At 42.2% G+C, this 19793-nt stretch overlaps 1 protein-coding gene across 1 annotated transcript in view; it reads left to right on the top strand.

Moving 5' to 3' along the window:
- The first annotated feature begins 1688 nt into the window (after positions 1-1688).
- The window catches only part of LAMA1 (laminin subunit alpha 1), a 152009-nt gene continuing 133904 nt past the window's right edge, over positions 1689-19793 (top strand). Inside the window, exons 1-4 of the mRNA XM_032595339.1 lie at positions 1689-1889; positions 2583-2718; positions 16780-16950; positions 17140-17252. Of these exons, the coding sequence (XP_032451230.1) occupies positions 1689-1889; positions 2583-2718; positions 16780-16950; positions 17140-17252 (621 nt within the window). The remainder of the gene's footprint in view (positions 1890-2582; positions 2719-16779; positions 16951-17139; positions 17253-19793) is intronic.

Below are 19793 nucleotides of genomic sequence, written 5' to 3'. Positions count from 1 at the left end.
GAGATCATGACCTGAGCCGAAGTTAGATGCTTAACCGACTGAGCCACCCAGGCACCCCACAGCTTGTCAATTTCTACAAAAGATGACAGCTGAGATTTTGATAAGAAGTGGATTGAATCTAAAGATGAATTTGGGGAGAATTGCTGTCTGATAGTATTGAGTCTTCCTATCTATGAATAAAAAACATCTCTTCAGGGGTGCCTGGGTGGCTCAGTTGGTTAAGCGTCCAACTCTTGATCTCAGCTCAGGTCTTGATATCAGGGTTGTGAGTCTGAGTCTTGCATTGGGGTCTGAACTGGGCATGAAGTCTACTTAAAAAAAATGAACCGTCTCTTTGTTCATTTAGGTCTTCTTTAATTTCTCTCAGAAATGTTTTGTAGTTGGCAGTGTGTTGGTCTTAAATTTCTTTTGTTAAATTATTTTCTTAAGTATTTTCTTCTTTGCGAATAAAAAAATCTGGGACGTATGGAGAGCTGATCAAGTCCTCCTTTGCACTCATGTCTCCGGGACATCCCTGTTAGGTGTTTGGCTGGTCAGCTCAATGTAGCTTGCATTTCGGGGACTGCAATCACACGCCAGCAAAACCTCAAACAATCCCCATTCATTTATATGTTTTCTGTTGAATTTACTATTTTTATGACAACATCATTGTGTTTCCACTCTCTGCTCCAAATGGGGTCAGCCGTCAGTCCCTAGCAGTGAAGCTGCTGATGCCCAGGCTTGCACTGCCCTGGTAATCTACCATGGTGGTGAAGAGCTGGGTAAGGGTTCAGCAGCCCGGGCAGAAGGCTGATCTTGCCCGCTGGTCTTAACCTGAAACCCTGGCAGCTTTTCATAAAGAACAACTCCTCAATTTGTTGTTGGTCTTTGGTTGATTTCAGAGTCCTAAAACAGTTGTTTTTAAACATTTTGTCCAATTACATATTTTTTTTTCGGGGGAGGATTTGTCAACCTCTCTATTGTGCCATTGCCAGAAGTCTCTCTTAAAATGTTTTAACTTTTATAGATTCCTCTCACCACCAGTGAGAGTCCATTTCTTGCTTGCTTGCTTTTTTTTTTTTTTTTTAAGAGAGAGCGAGCGTGCATGTGCATAAGTGGGAGAAGGGAGAGGGGCAGAGAGAGAGAATCTCAAGCAGGCTCCACGCGGAGCATGTTTTCCACACCCCTGGGATCATGACCGGAACCGAATTCAAGAGTTGGATACTCAACTGACTCGGCACCCAGGAGCCCTGAGAGTCCATTTCTATTACCTATCATGCCATTAGCAACCCACTAGTTTTCTGTCCATTTCTGATATACTTCTTGTTAATTAGCAAAATGCTGGTGTTGATGGAAACAGATAACAGAACACTATCTATGATGGGCACCTCTGGAATATGAGCAGTCTTCCTGACTGGAGTACAAGCTGACTACCCCCCAGAGGAACCTCACCAACTTTAACACTAGCTGCATCTGGGTAGTTTAACCTAAGACACACACACACACACACACACACACACACACACACACACTGTCTCAGTCTTTATACTGAAGTATCTTAAAGTAAATTTCAGATATTAGACCTGTTACCATTTATACTTAAGTAGATGTTCATCGTGAGTCAAACTTCAGTTTAGATCCTCAGTTTGACTAATTGTCAGCATATGCAAGTGAAAGGGAACTCTGGGAAATGCAATCCCCACGAGGAAATGAACACCACGTTTAAAGAAGTGCTGTATTGGCAGCCTGGGAGCGTGGTCCCAGAAGTTGGAAGAATGGCTAACATTCTCCTGACACAAATGAGGCCCCCTGAACTTGCCAACTTCTTTGGAGAGAGAGCCAGAGGTGTGGAGGAAACACAGAGGGAGGTCTGTGCTAAGGTGTGGGAAGAGGAGGGAAGGACCGAGAAGGTGAGGGCTGAGGAAACGGAAAACTGTGTGGACCCTGCAACTTGAGCTTGAACCAAGATACTTAGAATGGGAAACCTGTGTAAGCCACAGTGGAGAGTAAAGATGGGCCATTTGGTTTTTACTCATTTGTTCTAAAAGAAAATGTGCTACAGAAGATATATATCAATGTGGTTTATTTGAGAGTAGTAGTCTATTAACCCAGAATCTGGGTTCTGATTTCCTCGTTACTAACATGTAGAAATAAAGTAAATTTTCCTTGCCTGTAATATCATGATAAAATACAATATAGAGAAGAACTTAAAAAGTAAAGGGTTAATATGGGGTACCTGGGTGGCTCAGTCAGTTAAGCATCTGACTCTTGATTTCATCTCGGGCCATGATCCCGTGATTCATGAGATTGAGCCCCATGTCAGTCTCTGCACTGAGCGTGGAGCCTGCTTGGGATTCTCTCTCTCCCTCTATCTTTGCCCCTTTTCTGCTCATGCACACACACACTCTCTCTCTCAAACTAAATAAACTTTTTTCAAAAAAGGGTACTGCTGTAGTGATGAACTGTGTCTCCTTGACCTTCCCTACCTATCTCCACCTGTTTTCTTCACCGGAATGGGGAGCTGGCCCCACCTTCTTTGAATGGCCCTGCCTGTGCCTTCGGAGGTGCTCTTGAAAACTCTTCCTGATCCTTCTGTCACCTAGGCCTACATTTTCTCCCGGAAGCTCAAATGCAAGGTTCCAAGGCAGCCAGGGAAGAGATGTCACACTGTCCTCTCCAACCCACCCCTCCCCACCTTGTGCAAAGCCCTCCCCACAGGCCTCTGTGAAAAGACACCTGGTCAGGGTGCCCAGTAACCTGCAGGATTCAGGCTTAGAGGGTGACTCTCCATCAGAGTTAGACCATGCCAAGTAAATATCCTTCTTTTAAATTAAAAAAAATTTTTTAATGTTTATTTATATTTGATAGAGAGAGAGAGAGACAGAGGTTGAGCAGAGGAGGGGCAGAGGGACACGTAGACACAGAATCTGAAGCAGGCTCCAGGCTCCAAGCTGTTAGCACAGAGCCCGATGCGGAGCTCTAACTCACGAGCAGTGAGATCATGACCTGAGCCGAAGTCAGACGCTTAACTGACTGAGCCACCCAGGCCCCCCTCTTCTTTAAAATTTTAACATTATATTGTAAGCATTTCACTGTGTCTTCAACATATCGTTTGCAATATGACTGAAGCAGGCCAGTGGCAGATTATTCGCATGGAACAGGGCAGAGAAATCAAGCCACTGGTTTGCTTTAATAGCTTTCACTGGTTGATGCTCATTTGAACTTTTTTGTTCATCTGTTGTGTCTTCAGTTGGGGAACTCTTGAAGATTCTGCTTCTCTTTACAGTAAGCCAAAAGCCATTGTTTAACTGAAGCACCCATTCCCTCTAGAAATAGCTGCTCAGCGTCTCCAAGACGTGAATGCAGGATGGGGAGTCTGGGGTTCTGTTGAAGTAGTGACAGAAAACTGCTGGAGGAAACATGATCTTACCAATTAGTCTGCTGATCTTTATGCCAAGGCTTGGCTGAATTAGCCAACCCCAGAGTGGTATGAAGGCTAGAAACAACCCAAGAGATCATTTAATCTCTTGAATCCAGAACAGCAGCCCCGGAGATGCTCAGCCATGAAGCATCCCAGACCCACCTCAGATCTGCAGTGGGAGTCTGCATTTTTAAGGTGATCTCCAGGTGATCTATGCATGTAAAAGCTGGAGAAGTACTATTGTAATTCTCAACTCCTTTTGCACAGTCCAGTGCAGAATGGCTTTCGAATATCTTGTGCATAGCTAAATTATAATGATCACATTTGCGGATGCTAAGGGTCCTCTTCTGTCTTTTTTTTTTTTTTTAACGTTTTTTTATTTTTGAGAGACAGAGAGATAGAACGTGAGCAGGGGAGGGTCAGAGAGAGAGGAAGACACGGAATCTGAAGCAGGTTCCAGGCTCTGAACTATCAGCCCAGAGCCTAACGCGGAGCTCAAACCCACAAACTGTGAGATCATGACCTGAAACCAAGTCAGATGCTTAACCAGCTGAGTCACCCAGGTGCCCTCTCTTCTGTCTTCAATAACATGGCATTATTAATTCAACCTTAGATCTGGTAACTTTTTTCAGAGTACTGTTTTCATATTGTGTATACCTATCACAAGGAACCATAATATCTTTTCCACCTTCGCCAAGCTTATCCCATACTTGCAGATGGATTTTGGGGGGGAAAGTGCAGGGTCCTACATTTATCCCTATTAAACTTCTGCTGGTTTTATTTTGGCCACCAGAGATTCCACTCGTTCCACAACCCCACGTATTCATGTCCCATATATGTGATGCCTTTTTATATCAATATCTCAATTAGGATTCATAACGTTAACAAGGAAGCATTGGGAACACGATGTGGAAAACCCAAGTGTCTGCTCTCAGTTCAATATACTTTAGGTTGCTTCTCTTTTTTTCAAGGTAGCTTTTTGGGAAAGTACACTGCTTCCCCCTTTTCCCCATGAGAATGCTCCTGGGCCATCTTGGGCTTTCCATAGGAAATCAGTTCCTAAGGTGCGCTAGGATAACCCGCAGAGAGTGACCAAATTGCCGTGACACAGGGGGAATGGGGGTCTGTAGTAGGTTGGAGGCCAAAAGAAGATAGGGTTTAAGGAAGAGGGGAAGGTCAGTTTTGGCAGAAGCTCCTGCAAGGTCAAGTAAACTGAAGGTGAACTGCAGGCAGAGTTGGAAGTTGATGCCCTCGAAAAGGGCATTTTTAATGACTTCAAGGAACGGAATCCCAGTTCAAGGTGAGTGAAGAACAAATGTGAGGCAAGGAACAGGAGAGACAGTGAATGAAATTCTTATACACATCCTTGACTTAGTAACAGCTTTTTGAAAAAAAAAAAAAAAGAGAGAGAGAGAAACGATCACTTTAAACATATACATCTATTGAAAGAGGTATGATTTCATCTATTGAAAGAGCCTGATTTCAGAAACAAACAATGGTACTGGACCTGAGAAAACACAGGATTATCAATCCCAGTGAGAATGCTTGAGAATGCTACCAAGATCATGAAAGTCTGTGTACTTTTGATTGGAGTGTTTACTCTGGGTGTTAAATGTATTTGTCTCTGGTTGGTCTCCAAGGTGGGAGATATCTCAAATGATTTCTTTGTTTGTGAGATGTCCCTGTAGGAATGTACTGGAATAAAAAGAGCTGCAATCTGGTGGATCCAGCCACTTTGGGGTCATCGTACTGGTGTTCAGTTACAGGTGGTGGCTTTGAATGCCAAATAGTTTCATCACAGGTACATGGACACTTGTGAGGACAAGCCTCGATTGATGCTACTGCTGGGCCCATGGAGAGTAAGGGCAAAATGAAAATAGGGGGCTCTTTGTTTAAATTCTGAAAACTTTCAGGATGGTTTCAGCAGAGCATTAAACCAGGGGGGAAGGCACTGATCACACATCCTGGAAGTGACTGGGGGCACATTCCTCAACAGACTTGCCAAAGTTTTAAAGCAGAAGCAAGGAAAATTTTTTTTTTTTTTAATTTTTTTTTCAACGTTTATTTATTTATTTGGGACAGAGAGAGACAGAGCATGAACGGGGAAGGGGCAGAGAGAGAGGGAGACACAGAACCGGAAACAGGCTCCAGGCTCTGAGCCATCAGCCCAGAGCCCGACGCGGGGCTCGAACTCACGGACCGCGAGATCGTGACCTGGCTGAAGTCGGACGCTTAACCGACTGCGCCACCCAGGTGCCCCGCAAGGAAAATTTGTATCACAGAGCGCAGCAGAGGCAGAAGAAGGAGAAAGAAATAATTAAGACCTCGAAGGGTTTGTAGAAAAGTTGATGGGTTTTGGAAGCATTTGGCTGGTGAGAAAATGTTGCATTAATTGATGTTTTTAGGTACTTAAATGATATAAACCTCGCACACATTATACATGAATAAGCAAAGTATAATGTGACTGCATTTTAATTCAGCAGGCTGGCAATATTGAACTTAAAGGCCATACATACTTGCTTTTTGACTTTCCTTTCAGTCAGTTCACCCCTGTAAGGATCTGGAAGGAGAGGAGGAGTGGTAGTGCCTTTCCAGGGCAGTGGGAACCAGACGGAAGATTTCAAAATATGTGTGTGCGTTGAGGACCTTTTGTGTGTTGCCTAAATGCAATAATGTTTTCCACAGGTATTTAAGTTGCTGCCCTTGGCAGCCAAAGAGAAAAACACTTCCTGATGAATGAATTCTAGTTTTTGTCTCTGCAACTGAACTATTAGGCTGAATCAAAAACCACCATGTCATGGAATATAAGCATTAAACAAGCCTTTGGGGGAGGAGTGGGTGGATCCCGATAAGGTTCTGTTTTCTGCAGAGGGTGTTTGTGCCCAGCTGGTTCATTCTGCTTATTTATCTTAACAGTGAAAACCTCTGTCTTTGTCAAGGACACCTTGAGTCCATTGCTATGGAAATGGAACTCAGCAAAACCCTGAGAAGGCCTTTAGCTCACCACCCCCTCTAGTTTTTCTGAGATTAAACGTCTCTTCATCTTCCCATGTGAGACAAAAAAAAGTCAACTGTGTTAAATGCCAAGCTCCCAGGAGTTTGGATTTGACTTTTCCCTCACTGATTATGTAGGGTCTTTCTTTTTCATTCTCCTTCTGTCCGCTCCTCCCCCTCTTTTTCCCCCACTGAGCTGGAAAGGGCCTTGGAATCTCTAGAATATCTTAAAGCTTTTCTTTTACTAACAGCCATCAATGATTAAATTGGTGTAGTCCAAAACCCAAGTATTTGCTTTTGAAGGAGGAGGAGCTGTGGGCGGGGAGCCATTTGCCCTGTTTCTGTCTTGAGCTGACAGTGCTCCCAGCCTACGGAGGACCCCAAGTTGTCTTCATTTAAAAATGCTCCCAAGTGTGAGATTTTCGAGAAAATAAGATAACTGGTCACTTTTGAATAATTCGCATCGGAAGCAAAAGCCCTGTTTAACACTAAGCAAGCAAGACTTTTGCACATTTCAACTTTAGCCATGATGGTATATTATTTCAAAGTTCTGAGAATAACGGTATTTCGTATACAAAACAAGTTCACTTACTAGTGATTAAAATGATTTGTAATTTAGGATAAATAACTTGAAATAGAGTTTCTCTCAATGGTGTGTTCCTGTTACGAAAGCATGGTTGTAGGTTTCCCGGGGGAAAGGAACAGAAGAGGAAGGAACCAGTTGTTCTAAGGAGCCTCTGACAATTGCTGATAAGCCACAAGTAAAAGTGGGGAAATAGTTTCACGTGTGCTTATTTTTCATATACACTAATTCATAACCTGCAGGGGTGTTTGTGTTGTTTTCTGGAAAAAAACCCATTTAAGGTGAGGTGCATTTTGCCACAACTGGTAAGTAGCCTCCTGAACATATTTTAGGGGTTGGGGATGTGCTGCTGTAAGTAATTTCAACTTAAACCCTCTTCACTCTTTCCCCCACTCTTTCACATATGCCCACGGTCCTCAGCATCGGAGAACGTGTCCCTGAAAATAAGCTCCGATGGCAAATGCGAGAAATCACGGGATAACTGTATGAGGGTGGGTTCGTTCCCTCGGAGGGAGGAAAGATGTCAGGAAAGCTTAGGTTGGTTTCCTCAGGGCATCTCATCTCCTGGCCCAGGCAGCCTGGATGACATTAAGGGCTCCTTTTCCACTCAGTGCCCCGGAGCTGGAGGCGGGCGCCATGTCAGGCCCACCTGGTCAGGTCACTTGGGACTTCGCCTGAGCAGGACATTAACTCTTGGCTTGGCCGGGGCTCTTCTCACTCACCTTCACGACCCACCTGGATCAGAAGGGCAGGAAACCTCCTGGCTGTCTTTGTCCAAAGATGGACTAGATTCGGGGATGAGGAGGTGGGGAAAAGAGACTAAGAGTGACCTATGCCACCAGCCCCTGACTCCCAACACTTTAGTAGGAGCACTTTCCCATCCTGGCCTCTTGGCCTTTTGGTACCAACGGGTCCCTTTGGCAAAGCCAACGGGCCTATTCTTAGCATGTTTTTAAGTGCATAAAAAGCATACTACAAAGAAAACCAAGTATATTAAAGTATAGCGCTGCCCCTAGGAGTTAGCATGGCTAACTCTTCACGTTTTGTGTAACTGTGCAAACGTCACCTCTTCAGAGACGTCTTCCCTTGTCACCTCCTAGGACAATGAGAGAAGATTGTGATTTACAAATGTACATTTAACGTACAGGGATTTATGACCACACAGTGTCGCAAAGGCAACATCAGAAGGAACAGTAAGCAAGGAAGAAAGGGAGGAGGGAAGGGGGTCAAGTGTGAATAGAGTGAGCAGTCCTGCTCAGCCTTCTGTGCAGTGAGTCCCTGCCTTGGAGAGTCTGGGTTTCTTTCCTCCGTGTGTCATTCAGGATGCACATCACTCTGGGCTGAATGTGTCTCTTCTGTTTAAAGGCAGATACTTCTCATACTCAGTGACCCTGGAAGACAAGCCTGCTATTTCATCTAAAAATCAAATCAGAGAAACAGAGACTCAAATACATGAATTATAACCATGTAAGTCTAACTATATTTGAGGAAACTGATATTAGTGGTATCCACTTACAATATGCAAATAATAAGAGCAACTCTTTATTGAGCTCCTAATACATTATATTTTACCCATAATCTCATTCAATGCTCACAGAAGTTCCTAGGCACTGCTCTTCTCATTGCACAAATAAGGGCACTGAGACGTAAAGCCACTCAGTCATGGCCACACAGCTGGCAACTGGTAGACTTATAATTCACATCCATGGTGCTGTGATACAGAAGTCCATGTTCTTTCTCCTTACCCAAACACTGCCTTTCATAAGTAGTGGTGATTGTGATAGACTTTCCATTCTAATAGAATTGATAGAAAATACATGATTGGAGTGGACATTTCCATTTTAAGCCTGAACGTGTACCAGTTCGACATTAAACATGCCATATTAAGTAGAACTTGTTTTGGAAAAATTCCACGTGATGTAGATTTATACACTGGGGAGTAGGCAAGAGTCAAGAAAGTGCTATTGTCATAGGCATAGATCAGAAGCAAAGCCAGCCTCTGTGAGTTCTCTGACTTATGATCAAGGTTGTATGAAACATCATTTGTTTCTCTCCTTCTCCTCTTGAGAGCCAAAGCTCTGAGGAGTGACTCCCAAAGGAGCAAAAGAAAGCAGAAAGTAGAGAGAGAGAGGAAGAGAAGAGAAGAGAAGAGAAGAGAAGAGAAGAGAAGAGAAGAGAAGAGAAGAGAAAGAAGGAAAGAAAGGGAGAAAGAAAAAGAAAGCCAGTTTATATTTCTTTTGAATTCTTTAAAAAAATTTTTTTTAACATTTATTTATTTTTTGAGAGACAGAGACAGAGTGTGAGCAGGGAGAGAGGCAGAGAGAGAAGGAGATACAGAATCCGAAGCAGGCTCCAGGCTCTGAGCTGTCAGCACAGAGCCTGATGTGGGGGCTGGAACCCACGAACCATGAGAGCATGATCTGAATGCAGGTTGGATGCCTAATCTACTGAGCCATCCAGGTGGCCCTCTTTTTGGTTATTTTATCCAAAATGATAAAAGAATTACCAAATTACTTCTCTTTGCCTTTCTGTACATTGAATGGAGAAACTCTTTTCTTACTTCATTTTCCAAATAGTGGGAAAGAGAATGATGGACAAATTTACCTGATAATCTATTGAGGTAAAATTCCAGAATCATAATAACTTAGAAAAAAGGGCTCATAAAAATACTCATTTAATAGTTGAAGAAATTGGAATGCCTGGGTGGCTCAGTCAGTTGAGCGTCCAACTCTTGGTTTGGCTCAGGTCATGATCTCACAGTTCATGGGATGGAGCCCCATGTTGGACACCGTGCTGACAGTACAGAACCTGCTTGGGATCCTCTGTGTCCCTTTCTCTCCGCCCCTCCCCCACCTGCATCCTATCTCTCCTACTGTCAAAAATAAATAAACAAACTTAAAAAAAATAGTTGAAGGGGCGCCTGGGTGGCTTAGTTGGTTGAGCATCTGACTTCGGCTCAGGCCATGATCTCACGGAGCGTGGGTTCGAGCCCCGTGTCAGGCTGTTTGATGGCAGCTCAGAGCCTGGAGCCTGCTTCAGATTCTGTGTCTCCCTCTCTTTTTGACCCCCGCTCACTCATGCTATGTCTCTCTTTGCCTCTTAAAAATGAATAAACATTTTAAAAAAGTAAAAAAAAAATAGTTGAAGAAATAGAGGCTCTGAGAGGTTGATGTGCCTGAAGACATAAAGGCATGTCTTTATGTTCAAGTGCAACCAGGAAAAGAGTCTAGATTTAGTCTCCCAGTTCTGTGCACTTAGTAGTGAGAGAGCATTCCTTCCTTCATTTATTTATTCTTCCATTCAGACTTTATTGGGCATTCACATGAGCCAGAGGCAAACTTAGGGCAAGTAGGATATGGTTCTACCCCAAAGTAACCCACAGATTGATCAGAGTTGTTTTTATTTTTCAGAGAATGGATAGTGAGGGGAGAAAAATGGGAGGGAGATGGGAACTGGTGTAAATGCTAAGTGCAGATGGGAACAGGACAAAAGAAGAACATCTATATTAGCCTGGGATTCAGGAAAGATCAGAGCTTAGCTTGAAGGGTGAGTAGGGAATGAAGGGTTATATGAAATATGCAAAGGGAAGGAAATTGAAATTGATTTGAAAACTAACAAGAGGAGCTGGGAAAGGATTTTAGACCTGCCTTTGCCTGGGTACACACCCTCATCCATCTGCCTGGATTATCCCTAACTGCATTTCTTGTTCTAGACTCTCTCCTCTAATATGTTTTAAAATATTGCTGCATTTTAAATATTATTCTTACTAGAATCTGTGAGTAGATGCCTGTTTTTCCCTCCTGATTGTGAGAGCCCCAGGGTTAGGAACAGCCCAGATCTGGCATCCTGGTGTCTCAGAGGGGGTGCCTGCCTTAGTGCTTTGATCCTAAGAGATTCTCACAGAAAGTTTATTGAACTTAACCTAACATCCTCACCTGCTTTTTTGGATTCATGTGGATACATTACTAAAAGTGAAATCATCATCTCCCTAAAATTCAAGTCATTAGAATACTTTAGTACTATTAACCTGGATATTAAGTTATTAGAATACATTGATGTTATTATCCTGGAATAGTGTTAGATCCTTCCAGAATTTTTCTCTGAATGATGCCATTTGTCGTTGTTAGAGGTGCTGTTTTTATTGGTCCACCAGGCAACTACCATGATTCAAAGAGTGCTGGCAAACAGAGTAGTTTCTTTCTTTTTTTTAATTAAAAAAAAATTTTTTTTTTAATATATATTTTTGAGAGAGAGACAGAGACGGAACATGAGCAGGGGAGGGGCAGAGAGAGAGGGAGACACAGAATCAGAAGCAGACTCCAGGCTCGGAGCTGTCAGCACAAAGCCTGATGTGAGGCTCAAACCCATGAACCACAAGATCATGACCTAAACCGAACATGGATGCTTAACCAATTGAACCACCCAGGCTCCCCAGAGTGGTTTATTTCTAATACTAGCCTTCTCTAATTTATTTATTTATAGAAGTTTACTTGGTTAAATGGGTGAGGTTAGAGTAAATGGAGAACAAAATGGATTTGAATTTAAAAAAAAAAAATCACAAATTTCTCAATTCAGGAACTTACATTCATATTTTTCCAAATTTCTCCATGATCGAATAAATAGCTTTGATTATTTTTCAAAATAAAAACTCCTGACAGCAAAAGCCACTTTGATTATTCAACCCCATAAGATTTTCATAATTTTTAATTCCATTCTGGGGAAGAAAAGGATCTGAAATTATTGCCCTAGACTCCTTAACTAAGAATTGCAGATCATTTTCTTTTCAGGATATCACATTGGTTTTGAGTATGGATTAGTATAGCATCATATACTAGCATTATATAGAACTCAAAACTGTTTTTTTTTTTCTTTTTCCAAAACAGAGAACAAATCTCACTGGAAAAACTCATGCTTTTCTTACACACAAATGCATTAAGGCCCTCAACCACCGACCCTGAATCATTTGAGAAATATTGATGAAAAAGATGTTGCAATTAGCTTCAGGGTAGTCAGCATTTTAGATACTCTGGTTTTAAGGCAGCAACAATATTTGCTGCTGAGAAAAACATCTAGAAACCTCCATTAGATTGACAAGTCCTAAAGTGCATTTAAGAAGGCCATATGTACTCAGGCTGTGAGGAAAGGGAATTAAAAAAAAAACAAAAAAAAACACTGGTGAATGAGAAGGAATTTATTTCATGCTCAGTGGAGTTTGGCTTCATATTAGCTACTGGCTAAATACACACATAGAGAAATGATTCCATTGTGTGTCCCATTGAATGAGAGAAAAATACAGATTAGTATTACAGGAACACTAACTAAAGTAAATAATGTCTCTCAACAAAAATGTATAGTCTAATTTATTAAGTCCATGGCTAGGGAATGGGAAAACTGTGTAACATACGTATCCTACTGTAGCCTTCATTCTGCCTTTGATTTTTATGCATAAAATCAAACGTTTGCTCTTGCTAAATTCTTGATCCCGAGGCCCTTTCTCACCCTTTGATTTCCTATCCCTCCTCCAACTTGAAGCTTGGGTAGTTTCCCTTTACTGAGGTATTTCAGTCGTCTTTGAAATGATTCAGCAACCTGAGGTGTTTTTAAAAAAAAAAATTATTATTATTTTTTTAAAGTAGGCTCTGCACCCAGCATAGAACCCAACACGGGGTCTGAACCCACAACCCTGAGATCAAGACCTGAGCCGAGATCAAGAGTCAGGATGCCTAACCAACTGAGCTGCCCAGGTGCCCCTTAAAAAAATTATTTTTAACACATGCTTTTTCTAGTGTGTATTCCTTTTTTTCTTCTAGCAGATGTGGTCATATGCAATAGGGAACAGTAATTATTTTATAACTGTGAAGTGAAAGTAAATGTATTCATGCAAGGAATAATGTTTAGTGAATCGTTTTTGTTTTTTTTTTCTTCAAACATTAGTTTATCTGAGAAGAAAGATTAGTTTTAGTGAAAGACAGCCAGGATGTTTTTATGGCACTAAAACGATTTAAAGGTTTTTCTACTCAAACATACTAGTGAAGGAATTTATTTTTCTTGTATTAAAAGTGTATGTATGATACCAGCAAGGTAAGGACATACAGAAATTCTTTAAACCTATCTAGTACAGGGGCACCTGGGTGGCTCAGTCAGTTAAGCGTCCAACTTGACTTCAACTGAGGCCATGATTTCACCATTTCATGAGTTCGAGCCCCACATTAGGCTCTGTGCTGAAAGCTTAGAGCCTCCTTGAGATTCTCTCTCTCTCTCTCTCTCTCTCTCTCTGCCCCTCCCCTGCTCAAGCTGTCTCTTTCTGTCTCACAAATAAATAAACATGAAAAAAATTTAAACCCTATCTAGTACAAAGAACTACCTGATGCTGATTACTATGATTGAGATATTATTCAACCAAATTCTGTTCAGTTTACCTTCACAAGGTTTGTGCTTCTTTGCATCAGTGACTTGGAGCAGGGACTTCTGAGTACAGAGAGCATGTGCCCTCACCACTCCTAGCTGCCCCCTGTAACTCAAGGCCACCGAGGTTCTCCAGAGTGGGAGGGGCCCCTGGGCAGGAAGCGGGGAGTTCTCTTGATGTGGAGCACTTGGGGGGGGTGAAGAAGTGGGAGCACTTGCTAAGTCAACATGTGAAGTATTTGTCGATAGAGAAACGCATCGCTAAATCAGTTCCCATGACCTTGGTTTCTTTTTCTTTTTCTAATCTGTGCCAAGGGAATGGATAGAGTTGATTGTACTGCAGATCTAAATGCATACATGTGGTATAGAGCCAGAAAAATATTGTTTTAGCTCTAGGGATAAAACACCAGTGTTTAAAATCATATTGCATTTTATTCTTTTTCTAATCTTTGTTTGTTTGTTTAGAGAGCGCAAAAGCAGGGGAGAGGGTCAGAGAGAGAGAGGGGGAGAGAGAATCTGAAGCGGGCTCCGTGCTCAGCATGGAGCCCGACTTGGGGCTCAATCCCATGACTGTGAGATCACGACCTGAGCCGCAATCAAGAGTCAGACACTTAACTGACTGAGCCACCCAGGGACCCCAAACCATATTGTATTACAAAAAAAATTTTTTTAACGTTTTTTATTTATTTTTGAGACAGAGAGAGACAGAGCATGAATGGGGGAGGGGCAGAGAGAGAAGGAGACACAGAATCGGAAGCAGGCTCCAGGCTCTGAGCCATCAGCCCAGAGTCCGATGCGGGGCTCGAACTCACGGACTGTGAGATGGTGACCTGAGCCGAAGTCGGATGCTTAACCGACTGAGCCACCCAGGCGCCCCAGCCATATTGTATTTTAAATGCCTCCTAAGATACATTCAAACCAGATTACTAAAATGGTAATTCTAATGGTAATCTCCTAAAGGATGGAGAAAATGAGTATTTACCTCAGCACCAAACAGAATAAATATCAGCTCCTCCTACCATGTAAATACCACACGCAAGAATCTGGTTTAGGAACCAGATCAGTACATAAAATGTAAGTGTCTAACTATTGGTGGATAAGAATAATACTTTAGGGAACTGCATAATTACACATAACAATTCATCAGTTTCTTCACAAAGCCTTTTTAATTAAAAAAGAATCCCCTTTAAAGGAATATGATAAAAATAACCAACTTTAAGTTCACAGTGAAAAAATATATAACATATTAAATATTGTATAGGATATAAGTGTGCATTGTGTTTCACAATTAGGAGTAATGATCTGGAACATAAACATTCAATAACTATTTTCTATTGAGAGGCTAAGGGCCTCTTGACTTGAACAAGGCCATTCTCCTGGGATAGAACACTATTGATAGGTAGTTCTGTTTTATGTGGCATCTTTTTTTTTTTTAATTTATCTTTAAGTTTATTTATTTATTTTTGAGAGTGAGAGAGAGAGAGAGAGAGCAAGCAGGGGAGGGCAGAGAGAGAGGGAGGCATAGAATTCAAAGCAGACTCCCGGCTCTGAGCTGTTAGCATAAAGCCCGACGCTGGGCTTGAACTCATGAACTGCGAGATCATGACCTGAGCCGAAGCCAGATGCTCAACTGTCTGAGCCACCCAGATGCCCCTGTGGCATCTATTTTTTAAATAGATGCATAGTAATTATTTTTAATGCAGTAACTCTTACCAAAAACACCATTTGAATTTTGTAATTTCAGTGATTACAATATCTATATTAGAAAAGCTCATTGAAAACATTAGGCACTACCTAAACAATAAAAATTGAACACATGAACTCCTTCTATATTACTAAGATTATATTGTGCTTTTTCAGATTTTACTGGAAAAGAAACATTGCAGAGAAAACATTGACTCTTTGTTCTTTATAAAGAAAAGATTATCTCCTGTGATCTGAGATCAACCTCGAGTAAATTAGAGAAACCCCCCTTAGCTAACACCCCCCTGCCCCCTCACTGAAGTTTTGTGTCTCAGTACACAAAATCATTTAGGTAGAATGCCTCTTCAGTGTCCTGTACACCATTGTTTCTCGATCTTTATGGAATCTTCACTGCTCTTATCTTCTTTTAACAAGATACAGCCAAGTTTCCAAAGACCCTAAAGCAATTCTGCCTCCCACAGTCATCCAAAAATTGTTTTCTGAATAGTTTGGACCAGTTGCTTAAAGATAAAAATCACTCAAGACAAAAAGGAGTGTACAAAGGCAAAGATTATTACTGAACTGAGGAGAATTTTGAAACCTGGATCATAGTGTTGTAAACTCTTATTCACCAACAAAAATAGGCAGTAAAGAAAAAGGAGAAGGCAGGGAAAATCCTAGATGATTACGGGAAAGACCAGGTAAGTTCTGGCAGAGGCAGCGGGAACAAGGCGGACAGAGAATGGGTGCCCTTCTTTTAAGTGAAAGGTGTTTGAATTTCATTGGCAGATACATGCATTGGATCATTTGAAACTTGTCTTGACACCTATTTTCCCAACATTTTATTGTGAAGATTTTCAATCAGAGAAGTGGAAAGAATTGTATGATGAACACCTCTCCTCCCACCCAGATCCTACAATGAACATTTTACTCTTTCTCTACCACCTGTATTCCATCTCTATCCATCAACCCAGCTCATTTTTGATGCATTTCAAAGTGAGTTTAGGCATCAGTATGCTTTGGTCCTAAACTTTTTTTTAATAAACTTTACTTATTTATTTTGAAAGAGACAGAGACGGCATGAGTGGGGGAGGAGCAGAGAGAGAGAGGGAGAGAGAGAGAGAGAGAGAGAAAATCCCAAGCAGGCTCTACGTGATCAGTGCACAGAGCCCAGCTTGGGGGCTTGAGCTCACAAAACCGTGAGATCATGATCTGAGCCAAAACCAAAAGTTGGATGCTCAACCGACTGAGTCACTCAGGCACCCCTGCTCTTAAACTTTTAAGCACGTACGTCAATATTTGTTTGATTCTTTTTTGTTTTTCGGGTAAGGTGTACATACAGTGAAATACTCAAACCTACCCACACTGTAGACTTGTGCCTTCTGTGATTTTTCATGACAGCATGTCTGTGTAATCCAAACCTTTATCGAGATGTAGAATGTAACATTACCCCCCGAAGCTCCCTCGTGTCACCCCCCCATCAATTCCCACCCCCTGCAACTGCCTGTTCCTATTGTTTCCTCATAGATGAATTTTGCCTGTCCTAGAATTTCATATAATTGAATCTGCCGTATGTGCTGCTCGGTGTAAGGCTTCCTTCCCTCAGCGCACAGACTTCAAAATCTCTTTTTGAGTCACCTGCAGAGTGAGGTGAAGTAATCCCATTCTTTCGATTTCAAGTGGCTGAGCTGACTTGGTGAATCCTGACTTTCAGGGCTGTTTCCTGCCATTCTCAATCTTGCCAGCAACGCGCACATCAGCACCAACGCCACCTGTGGGGAGCGGGGGCCCGAGATGTCCTGCAAGCTTGTGGAGCATGTGCCCGGTCGACCCGTGCGCAACGCACAGTGCCGGATCTGCGACGCAGACAGCACCAACCCCAAAGGCAAGTGTCGCTCCTATTTGGAAGTGCCCTTGGGGACTGGTACCTCTAGAAATGATGACTGAAGGCTTCTGTTAGGAGTCACGAACGTTGTGTTCACCTTCACTGCCACTCATGTCCACTAGCCTTGCCATTGGGAAGTCAAAAACTTTAAAGAGCTGAGAGGAACGCCTATATTTTTTCTTTTCACAGAACGCCACCCAATATCACATGCAATCGATGGGACCAACAACTGGTGGCAAAGCCCCAGTATTCAAAACGGGAGAGAATATCACTGGGTCACAATCACTCTGGACTTAAGACAGGTAGGTCGGGCCAGAAGCACTGAAGGATGTCTATGGATTGCTGAGTTGTGCTCTCCCGATGCCCTTCCAGAAAGTCTGGCTTGTGTCAGCATGTTTACATTCTGGTCAGACTGTTTTCCACCAGGTGAATTCAAGTGATACGCAGAAGTAGTCTATTTCTTGTCGCATTTATCATTCCCAGGTATCTGCGAGAATATGGGTGAAATTGTGTCCACGTGGTTTGGTGTTCTTGGAATCTGGGTGAGCGGGGCACGCTCACCTGTTTGGGATACCATATCAAGCTGTGTGCTACATGTCGTCAGACACCCTGGGGGTGAGGGGACAAAACGCAGAGTTCCTTTTGAGGTTATTGGCTTACTATTATCACTGTGCAAAGGTATTGCATAAGGGTTGTATGTAGAAAATAAGGCTAGGAAACCAAAGGGATGATGTGACTCCTGTTGGCCATGCTCCGGCCCTGTCATGCCGTCGGTGAGTCCCAGAGTAATGGATTGTCCTTACTTCTGTGAGCAAGCCTTCAGTACCAGTTGGGAAAGACAAGGTATAAATGGCTCCAGCCACGCCCGTATCTTCTTGCTTTGCTTCAAGACTACATAGGAGAACGGAGAAAAATATGATATGGGTCTTGGTTGTCCCGATGTTTCTGGGAAAGGGAAGGAAAAGGAAAGAAATCTGAGAGGAAGGAATGAAAGAGAGATGGCAGGTGTTTTGGGCTATTGTCAAAATCTCGAATTTGAGTTCTCCAGAAAAGCCATTGCATGACATTCTTATTTATTTCCATTTAATTTCTCTTACATTAGAACTCATCAATATCATGTTAACTATAAGCTCAAAGAGACAAATCATTGAAATATGCACTGCAGGGTTGAAATAGGAGTTGTGAAAATTTAATGACAAAGATTTATAATTCTCTGAACAAGTATTAGTTTTGGGTTTTTTTAAATGTTTGTTTACTGGGGCGCCTGGGTGGCGCAGTCGGTTAAGCGTCCGACTTCAGCCAGGTCACGATCTTGCGGTCCGTGAGTTCGAGCCCCGCGTCAGGCTCTGGGCTGATGGCTCAGAGCCTGGAGCCTGTTGCCGATTCTGTGTCTCCCTCTCTCTCTGCCCCTCCCCCGTTCATTCTCTGTCTCTCTCTGTCCCAAAAATAAATAAACGTTGAAAAAAAAAAAAAAAGAATTAAAAAAAAAATGTTTGTTTACTTATTTTGATAGAGAGAGAGTGTACCCATGCGTGAGTAGGGGAGGGGCAGAGAGAGGAGAGAGAGAATCTGAAGCAGGCTCCGTGCTGTCAGCGCAGAGCCCCGTGTGGGGCTCAATCTCATGACTGTGAGATCATCGCCTGAGCCGAAATCAAGAGTCGACCACTCGAACGTCCAGACCACTCAGGTGCCCCCAAAAAGTAATAGTTTTTGAAATGTGTAGGCGTTTAAGTAGAAGGCAAGGTGATGGTGTGTATATTCACATACAAGGAACTTTTGTATTATTTCTAATGTATCTGAGTTCTTCTGGGAACCCTTGGGTTCTTCTACTTGGGTTCCTTCTACCGTAAGGAATCATTCAAGTGGAATTATCAGGGCCTATTAGAAAATGTATTATTTCTAATAATAACAGTAAATAAAATAGCAAAAGGTGAGGCTCAGGAGATTTTCCCCCATGTTTAGGTTCATAGTATTTCAGTAAAATAACACTTTCAGTTGTTTTCAGCCGTATGTCTTGCGTTATTATGTCATGTCTTAATATTTGTAAACCTCCCTAAAGCAAAAGAGAAAAGAACCCCCATTTTGGCCTGGCCTGTTTTTATTTCAATGGTGAGAAATTGAATCTCTTCCTCTACTGCAGGAGATCTTGGTTTTCCCATCGCCTTTTCAGTTTATTTTCTATCTTCAAGGGGAAAAATACAGCCGTTTTCACCATCAGAAATGTGATAGTATATGGAGTGTAGAGGCAAACTAACAGCTGGACATTTTACTTTTGGATTTCAGATCCATGTTAGACTGTCATTTATCATGCAATGTGTCACATTTGATTTCACTCTGAAGGGATCTCTTTTGCTTTAGGTTGAGCTGAGTTGGCTTGAGGAATTCAAGGGGGCTCATCAGTTTTAGGTCTTTAAAGCATATTTCAAAAATAGGCATGTTTACATAGTTATAGACCTCTAGGTAATTTCTAGTGCTTTTTAGATAAATTTCCAAATTAAGATTACTTAAACTAATTGGTACTCAGAAATGTCTTTACCTTTTTTTTTAAATTTATTTTTTATTTAAAGTTTTTTAAATCATTTATTTATTTTTGAGAGACAGAGAGAGGCAGAGCATGAGCAGGGGAGGGGTGGAGAGAGAGAGAGAGAGAGAGAGAGAGAGAGAATCTGAAGCAGGCTCCAGGCTCTGAGCTGTTTGTTAGCACAGAGTCCAACACGGCACTCGAGCTCACGAACTGCGAGACCATGACCTGAGCTGAAGTTGGACGCTCAACCGACTGAGCCACCCAGGCGCCCCTCTTTACCTTTTTTAGACAGTGTAAAATTTTTGTCATGCTCTCAGTT

This window comes from Lynx canadensis, chromosome D3 (assembly GCF_007474595.2).
Source record: "Lynx canadensis isolate LIC74 chromosome D3, mLynCan4.pri.v2, whole genome shotgun sequence".
NCBI classification, from domain to species: domain Eukaryota; kingdom Metazoa; phylum Chordata; class Mammalia; order Carnivora; family Felidae; genus Lynx; species Lynx canadensis.
Note: the sequence above shows the minus strand (reverse complement) of the source record. Positions and strands in the feature narration are given on the sequence as shown.